Source organism: Bos mutus, chromosome 22 (assembly GCF_027580195.1).
Source record: "Bos mutus isolate GX-2022 chromosome 22, NWIPB_WYAK_1.1, whole genome shotgun sequence".
In the NCBI taxonomy this organism is placed as follows: Eukaryota; Metazoa; Chordata; class Mammalia; order Artiodactyla; family Bovidae; genus Bos; species Bos mutus.
In genome coordinates, this window is record NC_091638.1 from 54,996,623 (window position 1) to 55,015,014 (window position 18,392).

Genomic DNA, 18,392 nt, shown 5'->3' on the forward strand with positions numbered 1-18,392 from the left:
TTCCACATTGTGGTCCCTGCCAACATTACTAGCACCACCTGGGCGCACACGTTCCAACAAACGCAAAAGCTCCAGTCCTGCCCCACCCACTAGATCAGGGTCTGCAGTTTAACACGACACGCAGGCGCTCAGACTGCAGAAGCCTGTTCTACAGCCGCTCCTCTTATTAGAGGTGAGAAACTGAGACCCAGAAATTCGGAGATCACAGAGTGGTGAAACTTCAGGGCTTGGTGTCTAGAGCCCAGCCTAGGCCTGAATGCACGCTTCCACTCTTTTAAAGAGGCCAGTGGGTAGGACCCGGGGAGGGAGGGAGCGCGCGCAAGGTGCTCGGCGCGCGCAAGGTGCTCGGCGCGCGCAAGGTGCTCGGCGCGCGCAAGGTGCTCGGCGCGCGCAAGGTGCTCGGCGCGCGCAAGGTGCTCGGCGCGCGCAAGGTGCTCGGCGCGCGCAAGGTGCTCGCGGGCTCCCGGGCCCGGCCTAGCCGGGCTGAGGCGACGCGGGCGCCCGGCGGGGCCCGGCCGCCGCGTCCCCGTCCCCGTCCCCGCGCTGGCCCGGCCCGGCCCGGCCCCTCAGCTCCACCCCCTGCCTCCCCCTCCCGCCCGCTCGCGCCTCCTGAAAAGCCAGCCCGCCCGGGGCGGCGGCGCAGAGCCGGGCCCGGCGCACGAGGAGGCAGCCAGCGCGGCCATGACGGCGGAGAAGGCGCTGCCTCTGGGCAACGGGAAGGCTGCCGAGGAGGCGCGGGAGTCTGAGGTGCTGAGTGGCGGCGGCGGCGGCGGCGGGGGCGCGGTGTCCGCGCGCGACAAGCGCGACAAGGCGGTCCACGAGCGCGGCCACTGGAATAACAAGGTGGAGTTCGTGCTGAGCGTGGCGGGGGAGATCATCGGGCTGGGCAACGTGTGGCGCTTCCCTTACCTGTGCTACAAGAACGGCGGAGGTGAGGCGGCGCGCGCGCGGCCCTGAGGAGGACGGGGTGGGAGAAGCCGGCCCTGTGGGGGCGGGGAGCCGGGCCCCCTCCCGCGCCTGCGTGTGGCGGGACCCCGGTCTCGCGGGGACGCCGGCCGGCCGCCCGGCCCGGGGCCACCTGGCGCGAGCTCGGTGCGCATGCCCGCGCCCCCCGCTTCGCACCTGAGCGCGCCACCTGCTAGCACGCGGGCACTCGTCCGCCGGGTGTGTGTTCTGTCCCCGGGGGCGTGAGGTGTAGACCGAGGCCGGGAGCCCTTGGCGGGAGTTCGGGGGCAGGAGGCAGTCCCTTGGAGCCTCAGCTTTCCTGACTGGAAACGCGCGTGAAGGAAAGGGGACTTCGGTCATCCGAGCAGCTTCGGGGTTCTGAGGGCTTCCCGAAATGCCAGCCTCTGGACTCAACTTACCTCATCTCGTTTCACAGTCGTCTTTGTAGGTAGGGGTATATACCCCGTTTTTCAGGGCAGGAAACTGAGGGACAGAGAAGTCGCCCACTCCCCAAGGGGTAAAGGTGGGGTTCCGACACCAAAGGCCTGGTTTAAAAAGTGAGATTGGACGCACAACTGGGAGAACTTTTTTAGGTGAGGACCGTTGCCGTTTGGTTTCCCTTCCTTTCATTTGCCCCTAGGGCCCTTTCTAGGACTGTCTGGTGGGAAGATGGGCACCGAACAGCTTCTTTGGTCTCAGAACAGTTAGCAACAGTATTGACTTGCTCCTTAGAAGGTGCTTAGAGCTTGCCGGGGTCAGGGAAACGAAGGTGACCAGAGAGTCGTTTCTAGTGACAGCATGTCCGAGGCTGCGTGGTGGAGACGGAGCAGTTAAGTCCTCAGATCTCCCAGCTCCAAGAAGGGCGTGGCGGGGGTGGGCGGGGGGGCTCCAGACCTGAGGAGCCCCCACCTGTCATATCAACAGGACAGCTGGCAGGGCCATGGCAAGGGACCCTGTGAAACCTCGAGGGGCACAGTTTCTGCAGAGAAAAGCCTGTGTCTGTGTTTTCCTCCTTCTCTTTGCTGGGTCCCTTCAGCGGATCCCCAGAGCCCAGCAAAGGTGGCTCAGAGGTTTGGCAGGGACCACACTGTCGGGCTTTACGGGGCAGGACTTCCTGTGCGGGCAGCTGCAGGGAGAGAGAAGGGGACTGCTTGGCCAGGGCCCTTTTCTTTGGAGACATTCATCCTGAAGGCACAGGCTGCTCCAAGCCTGCTCTGCACTGGTAATGAAGTGGCCGCCGGTGTCGGTGGCTTGGCACCGGGAGAGAGGGAGTGGCCTCAGAGACCCGGAACGTGCCCTGAGCCCTCAGCTGGGAACCTGCCTCTCCTCTTTGCACATTCAGCCTGTGTAAGCTGCTGTGTCTGCTTAGATGCCTGTGGAAACCCTTTAGGATCGTCCCAGGCAAGAGTTGTTTAAACCTCTCCCTTTTGTTTTTTTTAAGCAGGAAATTGTTATACCAAAACCAGAAACGCATTCTTAAAATCAGAACATTGTATAAGCTGCATTAATTACAAACTCTCAGATTTTTTTTAAAAAAGGTTGTAGTGAGTACAGTTTAAAAATGAGTCATTTTTTTTTTTTTTTTACTCTAACTCGACAAGAATCTCCGCTGGGTGTACAGCTATCCTGGTTTAATTATCTTAAGGATTACTACCTTTGTGAGTAGAGAGGCCACAAGGCTTTCAGAAAGTGTCATTTTATTTTAAATTACAGCATGTTAGGGAAACTTCTGTGGTTTGTCTTAATCACTTAGATTCAGCAAACATACCCTTTTATCTTCTTTCAGGCACTTTTTGCTTTCTAATATAGTTGGGGTATCTGCTTATCAACTGTTTAACTTTCTTAAAAAAAAAATCTACACAGTTCTAGTCTTAAGTTGCAACAATACTTTAGTATTTCTTTCCCAATGTGAAACTTTGTAAAAATAGAAAAGCTAAGACCCTTTCACAACCTGGCAAATATTGTCCTATTACCAGGATTGATCAAAATCATTGCTGTTAATCCTGGGTTAAAGGGACTTCATTTCGCAAAAAGCAATTTCAGTGAAAGCCTTCATTCGCAAGATCAGATGGCGGGGAATAGCTTGTGTTTTCAGGCTTTGTTATTAGACAGGAGAGAGAGAATGAGGGATTTGGGAAAATCCCTTTCTGCTTGTAATGGCTCATGTTCACCTCAGTTATTTAATTTGTTTCACAGAAAGGCCCAGGCGGTGGGTATTGTGTTTCAAAACAGGAGCGCTAAAGCTTACGGTGGTCTTTTCTCCAGGCTGATTCAAAGCCAGCTCTCTGGCTGTATTCTTGCTATGAACTCCTCGTATCTCAGCTCCATACCTGGGGCTCACGTACAGGGACCTGTTACTGCTCATTGTATATCTCCTTGAGAATGCCTATCTTTATAAAGATTTTTTGCAGGTTACTTCCAAAGTAAAAAGAAGAGGCCCCCTCCCCTGGCCAGTTGAGGTTACTTTGTAATATAAAAGGAGGATGCAGCAGCATTCAGGGAGGGAATAGATTTGACTTGTGCTGGAGGGTCGAATGCGTAAATGAAAGAGTCAAGCATATTACACAGTTTCTTAAACTTTATCATCTTAACTGTACAACCATTCTGTGAGATAAGTGGTGCAGTTCTTACGTATTAAAGCCTTATTTTACAGGTGAAGAAGTTGAGGCTGGAAGATGTGACATGGACTTACTCAAGGGAGTAGGTGGCAGAGAGTCCAAACCCAGGCTCCCATTGTCTGACTCTGGTCCTCATAGCAGGAACTTGAACTCAAGCTCAGAGCATATGCTGTCTTGCCTCTAACAGGTTATTCAAGGGCTGAAGTGGCGGAGGCAACTTTAACTTCATTCCTTTCCTTTGCATCTTTGCAGGGGCATTCCTGATTCCCTATGTGGTGTTTTTTATATGCTGTGGGATTCCTGTTTTTTTCCTGGAAACAGCTCTGGGACAGTTTACGAGTGAAGGTGGCATTACATGTTGGAGGAAAGTGTGCCCTTTATTTGAAGGTACGTGCTGAGTTAATCAGAAAATAAAAGAATGCCTGGGTATTGTCAGGCTGTGAAGGGCAGCTTTTTTTTAACAAGTTGGAGAGGGACTCAGATCACTGCCTTTTCTTTGTTCTTTCAGGCATTGGTTATGCAACGCAGGTGATTGAGGCCCATCTAAACGTGTACTACATTATCATCCTGGCATGGGCCATTTTCTACCTGAGCAACTGCTTCGCCACTGAGCTCCCCTGGGCCACCTGTGGGCACGAGTGGAACACAGGTATGGCCTCCCTGGAGGCTGTCTCTGCTGGTCTTACTGGGCGAGCTGGGATTGGTGGTGTGTCACGTGTCTTGCTGTGAGTTCAGATTCCACTGAAGCTGGGGGTCATTTCTGTACCTGGTCTGCATACTCGCATGAACTGAGCACTAGCCCAGGGACTGGCACAAGGAGAAGAACTGTGGCTTTCTTACCTTGCTTTGCCAAATATAGAGGCTGCGTCCTTTGAGCACACAGTAAGGATGCAAGTATAAAGTGCTAAACTGAGATCCAGGGGTTCAGGCTGCGATTCCAGCCCTGTCTCTGAGTGTCAGATTTTCCTCTGTAAAATGAAGGGGTTAGACTAGATCAGGTGTTGCAGACAGGAGGGCTGTCAGCCAATTAGGCTTTAAATCAGTGACCAGCCCATTTCAAAAATGTATTTGTTGTATTTGTATTTTCAAAAGTTGAAAAATCAGAAGGCTGGGGATGAAAATCCAGATTCCCAGCTTCTCTTGAAAAGCTAAAAAGATCTGGCAACAGCAGAGCCACATTCCCACAATCATACTTGGCAGCAGTGGCTGCAGCTGAGAAACGGCTGTTGTCTGTGGGTGAAGCATCTGTCCTCAAGCTGGCCACAGTCCCCACCCAGCTCATATGGCTCATTTATTCTACCTGTCCACCCCAGGTAGACACTTGAATTCACCACCCGCCTCCTTGCTTCAATGGGTAACTTTTGAGATTACTTTGGATTCTAATATACTGTTTACTTATCAATTTGTCAACCTGTCAGGACTGAGTCTTACAATCTAGGGAAGACAAATACTTCTAAACCCCTATGTATGGAGACTGCTCTGTACAGACATCACTAATCGACTGTAGAACTCTTTCCTTTTGAATCTAGTTTTGGCCTTCGAGCTCTGCTCAGTACTGCTGTAGACAGTCACTGCCTTTACATACCTGCTCTAATCTATTCACCATCTATGTTGTAACCTTTGGTTAGGTTGTCCCTATAAGTGGCCAGTCATCCTGAAAGCTGAGATACAGTAGACAGGTCAGGATGTTGGTCACTGGCAGAAGGAACAGCAGTCATTAGACCAAGAAAATGCTGTGAACTAGTTTTTATCCCTGCAAAACTTTACCTTGTTTCCCAACCCAGCACATTTTTTGAGGGGGTTGCAGGGAGTCTCATTTTCTCTCCCTGGTTCTTAACCTTTCTTTGCCCAGGAGCATAATCAAGATGTTTATCAAACTAAAATTCAAGGACATATTCTTGGAGGCCTACAAGTTGTCCATGATAAATTAATTGTGCAAATTTATTTTGAGGGTACTCTAAAAATAGGTGCATGTTCTAATCATCTGTACATTCACCTTATAAATGAGGATGGTTGGGGATCTCAATGCCTGACTTTGTCCACCTTGAGAATTTAAGATGCATTCTTGGTGAATAGGATGGATGATGGTGGCCAAGGGAAAAAGAGATTTAATTCATAAATGGTCGTTGATACTAAGTCCAGGCAAAAATGCAAACTTAGGAACAAAGGTTCTGCAAACGCATGACCAGAGAAAAATGGAGATAGAACTGAATCTCAACTAGCACATGGAAAAATAAGCAAGTTTAGCTCCATAGACCTTGCCTCCTACCTGTCAGGTCCATTTTCCGGTTGGGAAGTCAATTTAATCTCACAAGATGGCATTATCGTGCATACCCGTTTTATGCTATCAATTTGAATTGTGTTGGTTCAGTAGGATAGTTGGTGTTTAACTTGTAAAATCTGGCTTTGTAGTTGTCTGAATACGTGAATCACAAAGGCTTTATAACTCATTGCTTATTTGTAAAGGATTAAATATTATTTTAATAAAAATGCCTTGTCAACTTTGGTTGTCCGAGAAATTTTTTTACTCTAGAAAAAAAAGTTGAGAGATACTGTATTAGAGAATCTGATTAAAGCCAAGGGCTCCTTGCTCTAGAAAAAGGCACAAGGGCACATTCAGGTATTTTGCTTATAACTTTAGGTTCCCAGACTTCTCTTAGGACTGACTGTGGACCCCACAGACCATCTCCTTTCCTGGTGTGGTTAGCACTTGTCCAGAGAAGTGGGAAGGGAGCAGACACTTGGGGGCTTTCCCCCAGTGGGCTGCAAAGCTTTCTTCCACTGGTTTGCACTCCCCTTTCTCTGAAGGCATGGCAACACTTGTAGTGTGTAAAGTATCATGTACAGGAGGGCTTCACGCTCCAGCGGTTATAGACGTAGTTGGAGGGTTTGTGCATACATGAGCAGAGTGAAGGGCCAGCATGAAGCTAAATGCAGGCTTCAGGCTGGTCACTGTGCTGGGTGCAGGGGCTTTGAAGTGAGTGGGTGCACACGACGCTGTCCTTGGGGAGCTCACAGCAGGGTGACTAAGGCGGGTCTATGAACAGGGAGGTGCAGTAAAGAGACCTGGATCCCATGGTGGCAGATAGAACCAGGCAGTAACCATGGCAAAGGAGTGGAGCCTTGGCTGGACTGCTTTCTTCCCCTAACTGGCTGGTGACTTGTGAGCAGGGAGAAGGTATGGGCAGGGGTCCCTTGACTACTTCTGACCCTTGATTCGTCCTCTTCAAAATAAAGGGAGTTGGAGAAGGAGGTTTCTTGGAGGACCTTTAAGTTCTAACTGCCTTAGAATTCAAGAGAGGGACATCACAGAAGGCTTTCTGGAGGAGAGGATAATAGGCTGATCTGGGCTCAAAGGACGGACACTCATGTTTTTACCTTGAGATTCAAATCCCCCTTGGTCATCAAGTCTCATGAAATGAGAAGAGATATTCAATAAATCCTTTCTTAGATTGAATGAGTGAGGGAATGATGAAGGAACCAGGGATTCTTTACACATTCGGATATTGTTTCATCCAATTGTCAGGTCTTTCTGAAGCAGCTGTGGCTTTAGCCTGAGTCTCACCTGCGTTACTGGCCCAGGGACACCATGGCTGATGCCCGTTTTTAACCCTCACGTTCCTGCCAGGGTGGAAAAGGTAGATGGCATGAACAAGCCTTAGGCAGGGAAGTGGAAAAGGTGAAAGATTCAGGAGGAAAGAATTGGACAGGGCGTACTAATGGGAAATAGAGGGAGGAGGTGCCCTACCCCCAAAACTTCTTTTCTGGTTGGAATCAAGCCAAGCCTCCCTGTTAAACTGTTTGTACATGATTGATTTTCCCCACAGCGCTCTGTGAGGCATATTTACCTGGAGCGGCTGGGTAAAAACCACCTGGTTGCACCATCCGCTCTGAATGTTGTCTAAGCGCCAGCCCTCGCAGAGGGTAATTTTCTTGTGTTTCTTGTCCTGTTTCCCGCTGCAGAGAACTGCGTGGAGTTCCAGAAATTGAACGCGACCAACCACAGCCATGTGTCCCTGCAGAACGCCACCTCTCCTGTCATGGAGTTTTGGGAGTAAGTGGAAACACCTTGTCTCCTTCAGCCTTTGGGTCTCTGCCCTGGTTGCTGCTACCCCACCCCTGAAAAAAGCCTGACCCTGCCTCCAGCCTCCAGCCTCCAGCCTCGAACTTCCTGGCTTCTGTGGGCATTTCTTTAGAAGCCAGAATGGAGATCTTGAGAGGTTTTCCAAAGGGGCACAGCTGAGAAAAATGCTTTCTTGTTCTTTGTTGACGTGTCAGCATGCCTGGTTACTTACTATGGCAAGAAGTGCTTGGTAAAATGATGGGCAGTTTAAAAATTCATTTTTAGCAAAAGAGAAGGTTTGGACTGTTTGCAGTAAACCAAGTCAAGAGTATATTTAGCCTGGACAGCAGAAGTCTCCTGGGGGGACAGGCAGGCTTTCATTCAGTAGGGGCAAGGTCACGGGGAAAGGATGCAGATCAACTTGAACAGGGAGAGGTGGTAAAGAAACAAGCACTTACGGAAGAGTGCAGTCCCACAGTGTTGGCTGCAAGTGCTTCACAGGTTGTGAGCCCTCATACCTGGGAGTGTTTGACCAACAGAAGGCTGTTGATGGTTTTGGGGACAGCGCCTGAATCCACTGACTTTATACGCAGTAGTTGTGTGGGTGGGCATTTTCCCAGAGAAGGGCATTTGTCATCAGTGTTCCAAAGGGATCTGTAGCCCTTGGAGTTGCAGGGCTGCCATATACGGTTGTATAAGTTGTTCACTGCACGACCCTAGAGGGCATCATTTACACTGTGTATGTGCAGAATTGTGCAGTGCCCCAGGAATGGAAGAAAAGTTTCCTCTATGGGTTGAAGACTGGATAAAGGCTCACTGAGGCTTTTCAGTTTGAAAAGGTCTGACTTCACTGAAGAACCTCCCCTACCCTAGTGCTGATGAATAATAGTGTAGAGGAGCAGTGGTTTTATGAGTGATTTTTTAAAAAAATTTAGCCAGATCCCATTCTTAGTGTGTGGCTTTTCTTCACTATTTATGTATAGTATACAGAAGTTTCAACTATATTGAATTCAAAGCTGCCAGTATTTTTCTTTCTGGTTTGCACAGTGAGTGTCTTATTTAAGATATAGTTCCCTACCTCAAAGTTGCAAAACAAACAAACAAAATATATGTATATTTCTGGGTTTTCTTCCAAGAGTTTTAAAGTTTTTTTTCACATTCAGGAATATAATCTACCTGGAATATTATTTTGTATAAGATACGAAGTAGGAATCCAGTTTTATTTTTTATATAAATAACCAATTTCTCCAGCAGTATTTGCTGAATCATTCATTCTTTCCTTACTGATTTGTAATGCCATCTTCCATATAAAGTTTTTAAAAGCATAGATCTATTTGAGGGCACCGTGATCTCTTCATCTATTTTGCTGACTGTGTGTCAGTGCTATACCTAAAGTTTAATTTTAAGCCTTGAACCCACAACACAGGTCCCTCGCTTTGCTGTTTTCCAAAATTACTTTAGTCTTCCAGATGAACTTTAGAATAAGCTTGTCAAGTTAAAAAAAGAATAACGATAAAGAACAGAACAACTCTGTGGGGGCTTTGGCTGGGAGGATAATGGATTTATAGGTTAATCTGAGAAAACTGACACCGTGGTGATTGAGCCTCTCTGTTCATGAACATGGTATAGCCCTCAGTGTATTTAGGTTGTTTAAAATGCCTGATGAAGTAGTGCTCCCTAATGTGGTTGGCAAAGAAGCACTGCGTGGTTGGAAATGCAAACTCTCCAGCCCTGTCCAGACCCACTGTTGTTGTTCAGTTTCTCAGTCATGTCTGATTCTTCATGACCCCATGGATCGTAGCATGCCTGGCTTCCCCCCTTCACTATCTCACGGAGATTGCTCAGACTCATACCCATTGAGTCGGTGATGCTCTATTTGACTATGACCTACTGAGTCAGTCACATTGATCATCCGTGTGACACTGTGCCGGAGTGGAGGCTGCTTTGTGTGTGTGGGGGTGGGAGGGGCGCCACCTGGCCTTTTCCAGCCCCAGTGGACTGTAGTTTCCTATAGGCATGTTTTGGACCTGCACATTTGAGGACAGCAAAAGATGGTCTCTGTGGTCCCTCAGAGAACAGAACCCGAAGTCCTACACTGGACGAGGTCTCTGTGTAACTTACGCTGTTTTGTACCATTCATTTCCTTTGTAATGTGTATGGGAAACCTGGATTAAGTTCTTATTTGTGCAGCATGTTTGTCTGAATTCCCCAGGAGGCTGTCATGAAGCAGCGCCTTTTCTGGTTTTGCTCCCCACTGCTGGTATATGGAAGACCCTCAGTGAATATTTACCAAATGTAAAGGTACATGGGAGGAAGGCGAGCAGACAGTATTTTCTAAAAAATAGTACATGAGGAGAGTCAAAGTGGGCTCTGGCAAGTACTCATCTTATCCCTAAGCTCCTCAGAACAGCACTGACTGCTTCGAGGATCCCTTTGTAATATCCATGTGTGCATGCATACTTGATCGGTTCAATCACGTCCAGTTCTTTGCAACACTATGGACTGTAGCCCACCAGGCTCTCTGTTCATGGGATTCTCCAGGCAAGAATACTGGAGTGGGTTGCTGTGCCCTCCTCCAGGGAATCTTCCCGACCTAGGGATTAAACCTGAGTCTCTTGCATCTCCTGCATTGGCAGGCAAGTTCTTTAGCACTGAGCCACCTGGGAAGCCCATAATATCTATGTTACCCACTCATTTGGACACCAAGTGGTGGGAGGGGACAGTTAGTCTGTGTCCTCACAAGTAACTGGGCCTTTTTGCCTGCTACTCGGTCATTCAAGATGAAAGTCAATGGCAGAATGAGCCCATGGTTCCAGTTTTCTACTCTGATTGTATTTGTATCATCTATGTTGTGCATTTCTCCGGTGGCTCAGACGGTAAAGCATCTGCCTACAATGAGGGAGACCCGGGTTCGATCCCTGGGTCAGGAAGATCCTCTGAAGGAGGAAATGGCAACCCGCTCCAGTACTCTTGCCTGGAAAATCCTGTGGATGGAGGAGCCTGGTGGGCTACAGTCCATGGGGTCACAAAGAATTGGACACTTCTGAGTGACTAAACTTTCACTTTTCACACAGTGTTGAATTCTACATCCAATTCTGGTGTGACACTCCTTCCTTCCTTCATAAGATGTTTGTATCAGACAGCTCTAATTCATCTTTTCCCCAGAGGTGAACTTGGAACATAGACACTCTGTGAGATGTTTGTAGCATCCTGTGAAAAACTGTTTGGGGCCACATAAACTTGAGAAGGGCTGAAAGCTGTGCCCTCCAATAAGAATATCCATTACCTTTGATTAGCTCAAATTCCCAAACGTATTTTCCCGTGCAGTCGTTTGGAATCTTTCCCCTCATCCCCCTGCCCTCCCCAACCCCGGAATGCTAGCATTCCACTAAACACAGCCTGGCAAATGCCATGCTAGGAGGAAGTTCTTCCTTGAACTCAGCCAAAGATTGGCTTCTGGGGCTTTAGAGGAAATATGCCTGATTCCTTCCCTGTGTGACAACGCTTCAAGTATTGGATCAGGTGTCCTCGAAAGTGTGTCTTTCCTAGTTCTCTTTGCTGTTTCCTCGTGTGTCTGATTCCTGTCTACACTGTGCTCTTAGTGTCCTGTCCCTGCTGCCTCTAACCCCAGGGGTCTCATTCAGGGCCACACGGCTTGGTCAGAATAGACTACCTCGGCTGGGTGCTTGTTCATTCATTCAGCAAACACCTGAGCTCCTGGTGCATGTGAGAAGGAAACTGGCATAGCTGGGAGTGGTGGAAGTAGAAGATGCGGTCCTAGCCCTCTAGAAACGGAGGAGAGACAAGCCTGTGGATCTCATAAAATCAGTTATAAGCTGCTACTTCCCTGCCCATGGCTGGCCCTGCCTTTACCCTGACCTTGGGCTTCTGACATCTTGAAGGTTCATTTCCCCTTTCAGGGAATAATTAAAATGACTGTCTTAGCCACTGAGAACAGCTCAGGCTCTGGGTCAGTCCCGGGTTCTGGGTCGGGCAGGGGGCCTGTGGGGTAGGGGCGGCTTGTCTTCCTGATGTCAGATTTCAAAATCAAGCCACCCTGGTTTCCCTTAGTAACTCATTATGCGTCTGGCACCTGTGCATTTATCTCAATGTGTTTGCTATTCTGCATTTTAAGCCCGTGTGCCCTGTGGGGATTGAGTGCTATAAGAGTGTTACCAGCATTGTGGCATCAGATGGACTGTGTTCTTTTTCACTTTATTTTCTAGGCACTCTCATCTCTCTTGTCCACGGTTTTGCAAGCAAGTGCATGTTCGCCATGCATACAATTGAAAGTGCTTTTGCATGGCATCCGTTCAGCTCACATTTGTTGTGAGCATATTGTGTGCTAAGCCTGCATTAAGCTCTAAGGGTAATTTCTTCTCTATCTTTATTCAGAAGGATGCAGTCTTGTCTTTTTGGTTTCTCTACTGGAGGAGGTTTTAAAAATTTGTGTATTTTTAAATCACGTGGCCACTTGATTTTCATTTGGACACAGAATTTGGGCTCAGAGTTGCGAAAGTGACATTCTTAATTCTTTCTGTGGTTCTAGGGTTGCCCCTGCCTCCCTCACAGCCTCATCTCCCCTTCTGCCCACTCCCCTTCTCTGGACTGGTGCCCTTGGTATGTCCTGGGCCTGCTCTAGGCTCAGTCTCAGGCTTTTGTAGAGAAGAGTCCCTTTGCTTAGAAGATTCCTCACCAGTTCCTCGTGTATCTGGCTCTTTCTTATCATCAAGTCTTAATTCAAATGTCATTCAGTAAGCTCTCCCAGCCCATCCAGCTAAGTCAGTACCCTAGTCCTTCTCTACCCCATCTATCTGTTTTATTGTCGACATAGTACTTATTTGAAATCCTTGTGCCTTTATTTACTAGTTTATTCTCTTTCTGTCTCTGTTAGACTGAAAGCCCCATGCCAGCAAGGACTGTCCTGTTTTGTTCCCTGTTGTCCTGCCAGCACATTCTAAGTGCTCAATAAATATTTATTAACATGCATGGGTGGAAGAATGGATGAATGAGTGAATGAGTTTCTTAACCCTGTGGAGGTCAGTGTCGTCTTACTTCACTTTTGCCCTGTGCATTGAAGAGTGTACATTCCCAGGTTCAGAAACGTCATTCATCTCTTAGATCAGCTCCCCTTTATAGAAGTGGGTTCTCTGGTGAACACTTGATTTCCTTATTGCCAAAGTCACCTGTGCTTTCTTGTAGAAAAATGTAGGAAGTATGTCTGAGTAGAAGAAGGAAAAAACTGCATACAATGCGATTTTATTTTCCGTAATGCTAAAGCAGGGAGGAGTTACTTGCCTAAGTCTGTTGTTCAGACTTGCTGGTATCCACCAGACCCTCCCTGGATAACCATCCCCGAAGCACGAACCAGGCCTCCCCCGACAGAGCAGAGAGCAGTGCTTCTTCACTCTCGTTGCTGCTGGCAATTGTCTGCCCCGGCTTGTCAACACCAGGGGTCCCTGCTTGCCCAGAGCCCCCGGGGCCCTAGAAGGACCAATAAATAGATGAGGAGGTCTGAACACGATGCTGAGAGCAGAAGCTCAGGGTGGAGGCACTGCTTGTATATCCAGGTGCTGAAATGTTCCAGAGAAGTGTAGTGATAAGATGCGAGGATGCAGACAGAGACCTAGGCTTTAAAGCCAGACAGCAAGAATTTAAATACTGTTGCTTCCACTTATCAGCTTTGGGCTCACTGCTTGAATCTGTTTGCAGCTCATTTTCTTTGTCTGGAAAATGAGAGGAGGAGGGGGAGGAGGAGGAGGAACAGTTGGGCTTAGTAACTGCGGAAGAGCTGTGATCTATAAAATATTACTCATTCTTGAACATTAGAGTAAAGATACTTGTATATAAAATCTGCTATGAGGAGATTTGTTTTCACAAATAGTGGGTGTCTCACACTGAGTCATGGGAAGTAGGGATTTACTGAACTGCAAGAGTTGTGTCCGAGGTTCCTTTTACATTCTGATGCGTGCAGGAAGAGAAAGGAGGTCACGGTTAGTTACTAAGCACTTGCTGTGTACCCTGGCCCCAAGCATGGCCCTCCAGGCCCATCGCTTCATTTACTCCACCCGCCCATGGGAGAGATGGTTAGGCATCACTGGACAGATTCTCATCTCAGGGGATTCTGAGGCAGGAAGAGGTTACGGGGCTCATCCAGAGTGCCTTTCTTGGAGAGCAAGAGCTGGAGCTGGGCTGAGAGCCAGCCTCTCTGATCCCTGCTGTGTCCCTCCACCCTTCCTTGCATGTTCCTCTTGCCCGTGACTGAAACGCCATCAGCTGCCTGTTTTATCTCGGGGCAGAATCCCACTGGCCCGTCCCTCCGCTCTGCAGTCCTGAGGCACTGGGTTCTCAAAGGGAGAGTTTTGTGGCAGATTGTAGTTGTTCAGTCACTAAGTCGTGTTTGAGCCTTGGCGACCCCATGGACTGCAGCACGCCAGGCCTCCCTGTCCTTCATTATCTCCTGGAGTTTCCTCAGACTCATGTCCATTGATTCAGTGATGCCATCCAACCATCTCATCCTCTGTTGCCGGCTTCTCCTGCCCTCAATCTTTCCCAGCATCAGGGTCTTTTCCAACGAGTTGGCTCTTCACATCAGGTGGCCAAAGTATTGGAGCTTCAGCATGAGCATCAGTCCTTCCAATGAAATCTTCAGGGTTGATTTCCTTTAGGATTGGCTGGTTTGATCTCCTTGCATTCCATGGGACTCTCAAGAGACTTCTCCAGCCCCACAGCTCTATGTAATGATGGAGGGAGGGAGGGATGAACGAGGAAGGACTTAAGTCTCCAGCGCCCAGCACAACAAAAACACAGAAAACCAGTTGGCTTATGTCTTCTTGGATTTCAAGAGGCACCTTTAGGAAATAACTTGAACCTTGCTTTTAGCAGAACACTGGTTTCCAGCTGAGCCAGATGTTGTGTGTGAGGCGAGCAGGCTCTGATCTGCTGTGATGACAGATGGAGATTGAGGCTGGCCCCCCAGTGTGTATTGTGGCCCCGCAGCTGGTGGCACAAGGGGTTCATGAGTGGCTTTAATTCAGGCTCAGGCAGAGAGTCACACAGAAGGGCCTGCTCCCAAATTTTAGTGCATTATCTCAATTCCGTATTCTGATAAAGCCAAGAGAAAGTGTTTGAAACTCTCCAGATTTTACACACACACACACACACACTCTCAGCTCCATGCTTTCCCTGGAAGACCTGGAAGATTAGGAAGAAGCCCCAGAGCTGGAACCTGACTCTCCTGCTCACTCATGGGGACCCTGGCGTGCAATTCTGAACTTGAGCTTCCTCCCTGGAGAAACAGGTGTGCCCCACCACCCTTCCAGGTGCAGGCGCAGTCAGCGTACAGCGACGGAGGTGGGGCGGGGGCCAGTGGTCCATCAACAGTCGTAGCTCCTCTCACCCCTGTGTCTTACCCATCCTCAGCCTGTCCCCGCTTCCGCCCCACAGCTCAGGTGGTTCAGGTGACATTTAAAGAATGGAGGCCTCCAACGGGTGTGGGGGGAGGATGGGGGGGAAGACGCCCCATACGCACACACTCCCACGCCGGATCTCTCATCCAGGACTTTTCCCATGTCATGTGTGTTTCCTGCCCACCGCCCCCTCTGGAGCAGACAGTGACTCTCTGCCAGCCTTAACACAGAATGTGATGTCAGACCCTCTCTGAGCCTTTGACCACTTGTAATACAGAGCTGCTATACTCGGGGAGGTGTGGAAGGCTTGGGCAGCACTTTGGAGCTATGCTGAGTCCTGCCAAGGGGGAGAAGGGCAGGAACCCCAGGGCGCTGGGACCCCAGCCTCGGGGCAGTGAGACCCTTTCCGTTGCATGGGATCCCTGCATATAGATGCCTCTTCTTATTGCCTCCTGTGTTGCTGATCTTACCCTCCAGCCATGCGGGACTAGAATAGGTGTTGAGCTTGGGGTCAGGAGATGGGGGTGCAAGGCCAGGCTCTGCCACTCACTGCCTGTGGTCCGTGGCAAGGTCCACACCTTCCTGGAGCCTGAGTCTGCTCTGGGCAGTGGGTGTGACACAGGATAACCTGCACACTGTTATCTCTGCCAGAGCGTGTTCTGCACACTCTGGACGTATTGCTTCGGAAAGGCAGAAGCATGGTGGGGCACTGCCTTTAAATGACTTGGTGGTGTATTTACATACCATAAACTGTGCCCCTTTTAGGTGTATAACTTGAGTAAACTTGCCAAACGTGAAGTTGTCACCACAAGACTGTTTTGGACTGTGTTCATCATCCTAACAAGATCTCTCATGCCCATTTATAGTTCATCTCAGCCCCACTGCCAGGCAACTGCTCACCTGCTGTCTGTTTCTTGAATTCATGTAGTCTGGATATCACATACTCAGTGGAGTCATACAATGTGAGGTCCTTGCTCAATGCCCTCTTTCACTTAGCAAAATGTTTCCAGGCTTCATTCATGTTCCAGCATGTGTCACCGCTTTATTCTTTTTTGTGGCTAATATTCCATTTAATTAATTAATTAATTTAGTTTCGTTTGTCTGACTGTGAGTTGATGGACATTTGGGTAGTTTTCAGTTTGGGGCTATTTTTAAATAACCTAGTTTACTTCAGTCACTCAGTCGTGTCTGGCTCTTTGCAACCCCATGGACTGCAGCACGCCAGGCTCCCCTGTCCATCACCAACTCCCAGAGGTTGCTCAAACTAATGTCCTTAGGGTCAGTGATGCCATCTGACCATCTCATCCTCTGTCATCCCCTTCTCCTCCTGCCTTCAGTCTTTCCCAGCATCAGGGTCTTTTCCAATGAGTCAGTTCTTCGCAACAGGTGGCCAGATTATTGGAGCTTCAGCTTCAGCATCAGTCCTTTCAATGAATATTCAGGACTGATTTCCTTTAGGATTGACTGTTTTGATCTCCTTGCGGTCCAAGGGACTCTCAACACCACAGTTCAAAAGCATCAATTCTTTGGCACTCAGCTCTCTTTATAGTCCAACTCTCACAGTCATTCATCACTGCTGGAAAAACCATAGCTTTGACTAGATGGACCTTTGTCAGCAAAGTACTATCTCTGCTTTTTAATATGCTGTCTAGGTTGGGCATGGTTTTCTTTCATGGCTGCAGTCACCATCTTCAGTGATTTTGGAGCCCAAGAAAATAAAGTTTGTTACTCTTTTCATTATTTCCCCAGCTATTTGCCATGAAGTGGTGGGACTGGATGCCATGATCTTAGGTTTTTGAATGTTGAGTTTTAAGCCAGCTTTTTCACTCTCCTCTTTCACTTTCATCAAGAGGCTCTTTAGTTCCTCTTCACCTTCTGCCATAAAGTGTGGTTTCATCTGCGTATCTGAGGTTATTGCTGTTTCTCCTGGCAATCTTGATTCCAGCTTGTGCTTCATCCAGCATGGCATTTTGCATGAGTACTCTGTATGTAAGTTAAATAAGCAGGGTGACAATATATAGCTTTGACATACTCCTTTCCCAATTTGGAACCAGTCTGTTGTTCCTTGTTTGGTTCTAACTGTTGCTTCTTGACCTGCATACAGATTTCTCAAGAGGCAGGAAAGGTGGTCTGGTATTTCTATCTCTTGAAGAATTTTCCACAGTATGTTGTGATCCTCACAGTCAAAGGCTTTGGTGTAATCAATAAAGCAGAAATTTATGTTTTTCTGGAGCTCTTGCTTTCTCAATGATCCAGTGGATGTTGGCAATTTGATCTCTGGTTCCTCTGCCTTTTCTAAATCCAGCTTGAACATCTGGAAGTTCATGGTTCAAGTACTATTAAAGCTTGGCTTGGAGAATTTTGAGCATTACTTTGCTGGAGTGTGAGATGAGTGCAATTGTTTGGTAGTTTGAACATTCTTTGGCATTGTCTTTCTTTGGGATTGGAATGGAAACTGATATTTTCCAGTCCTGTGGCCACTGCTGAGTTTTCTACTTTTGCTGGCATATTGAGTGCAGCGCTTTCATAGCATCATCTTTCAGGATTTGAAATAGCTCAACTGGAATTCCATCACCTCCACTAGCTTTGTTCGTAGAGATGCTTCCTAAGGCCCACTTGCCTTCACATTCCAGGATGTCTGGCTCTAGGTGAGTGATCACACCATCATGATTATCTGGGTCGTGAAGATCTTTTTTTGTATAGTTCTTCTGTGTATTCTTGCCACCTCTTCTTAATATCTTCTGCTTCTGTTAGGTCCATACCGTTTCTGTCCTTTATTGTGCCCATCTTTGCATGAAATATTCCCTTGGTATCTCTAATTTTCTTGAGGAGATCTCTTGTCTTTCCCATTCTGTTGTTTCCCTCTATTTCTTTGCATTGATCACTGAGGAAGGCTCTCTCATCTCTCCTTGCTATTGGAACTCTGCATTCAGATGGGGTTTGAAGAACCTAGGGGTTTTGCAAAGGCTGAGTTTTATGTTCACCTTTTTAACAAACTGTCAGACTTTCCCAATGTGGCTGAACTATTTTACACTCCTGCCAGAAATATATGAGTTCCATTTCTCCGTATTCCTTTTTTTTTTTTTTTCTTTTTTAGCAGATGCTCTTGATTTATTCAGATTGGCTAGGAATATACTTTTTATGGGTCTATCTTAAGGAGTTACTCCAAATATTATTTTTTATACTAATTAACAAGAAAGTGACGAGATAGAAAAAATTATACTCGAAGAATAGTACATTTTTAGAAGTCAAAGTTCAACAAAAATTCTTGGATATGTATGAGTGATATTATGATTTCAATATGTTGACAGAAAAGACTGTACATTTTTGGTGGGACGAGTACACATTTTGATTTCT

General features: G+C 47.8%; 1 protein-coding gene across 1 annotated transcript in view; it reads left to right on the plus strand.

The window, feature by feature from the left end:
* The first annotated feature begins 681 nt into the window (after positions 1–681).
* The window catches only part of SLC6A11 (solute carrier family 6 member 11), a 122,855-nt gene continuing 105,144 nt past the window's right edge, over positions 682–18,392 (plus strand). The window contains 4 exon segments of the mRNA XM_070359650.1: positions 682–931; positions 3,816–3,950; positions 4,072–4,212; positions 7,527–7,617. Coding sequence (XP_070215751.1) covers positions 682–931; positions 3,816–3,950; positions 4,072–4,212; positions 7,527–7,617 — 617 coding nt within the window.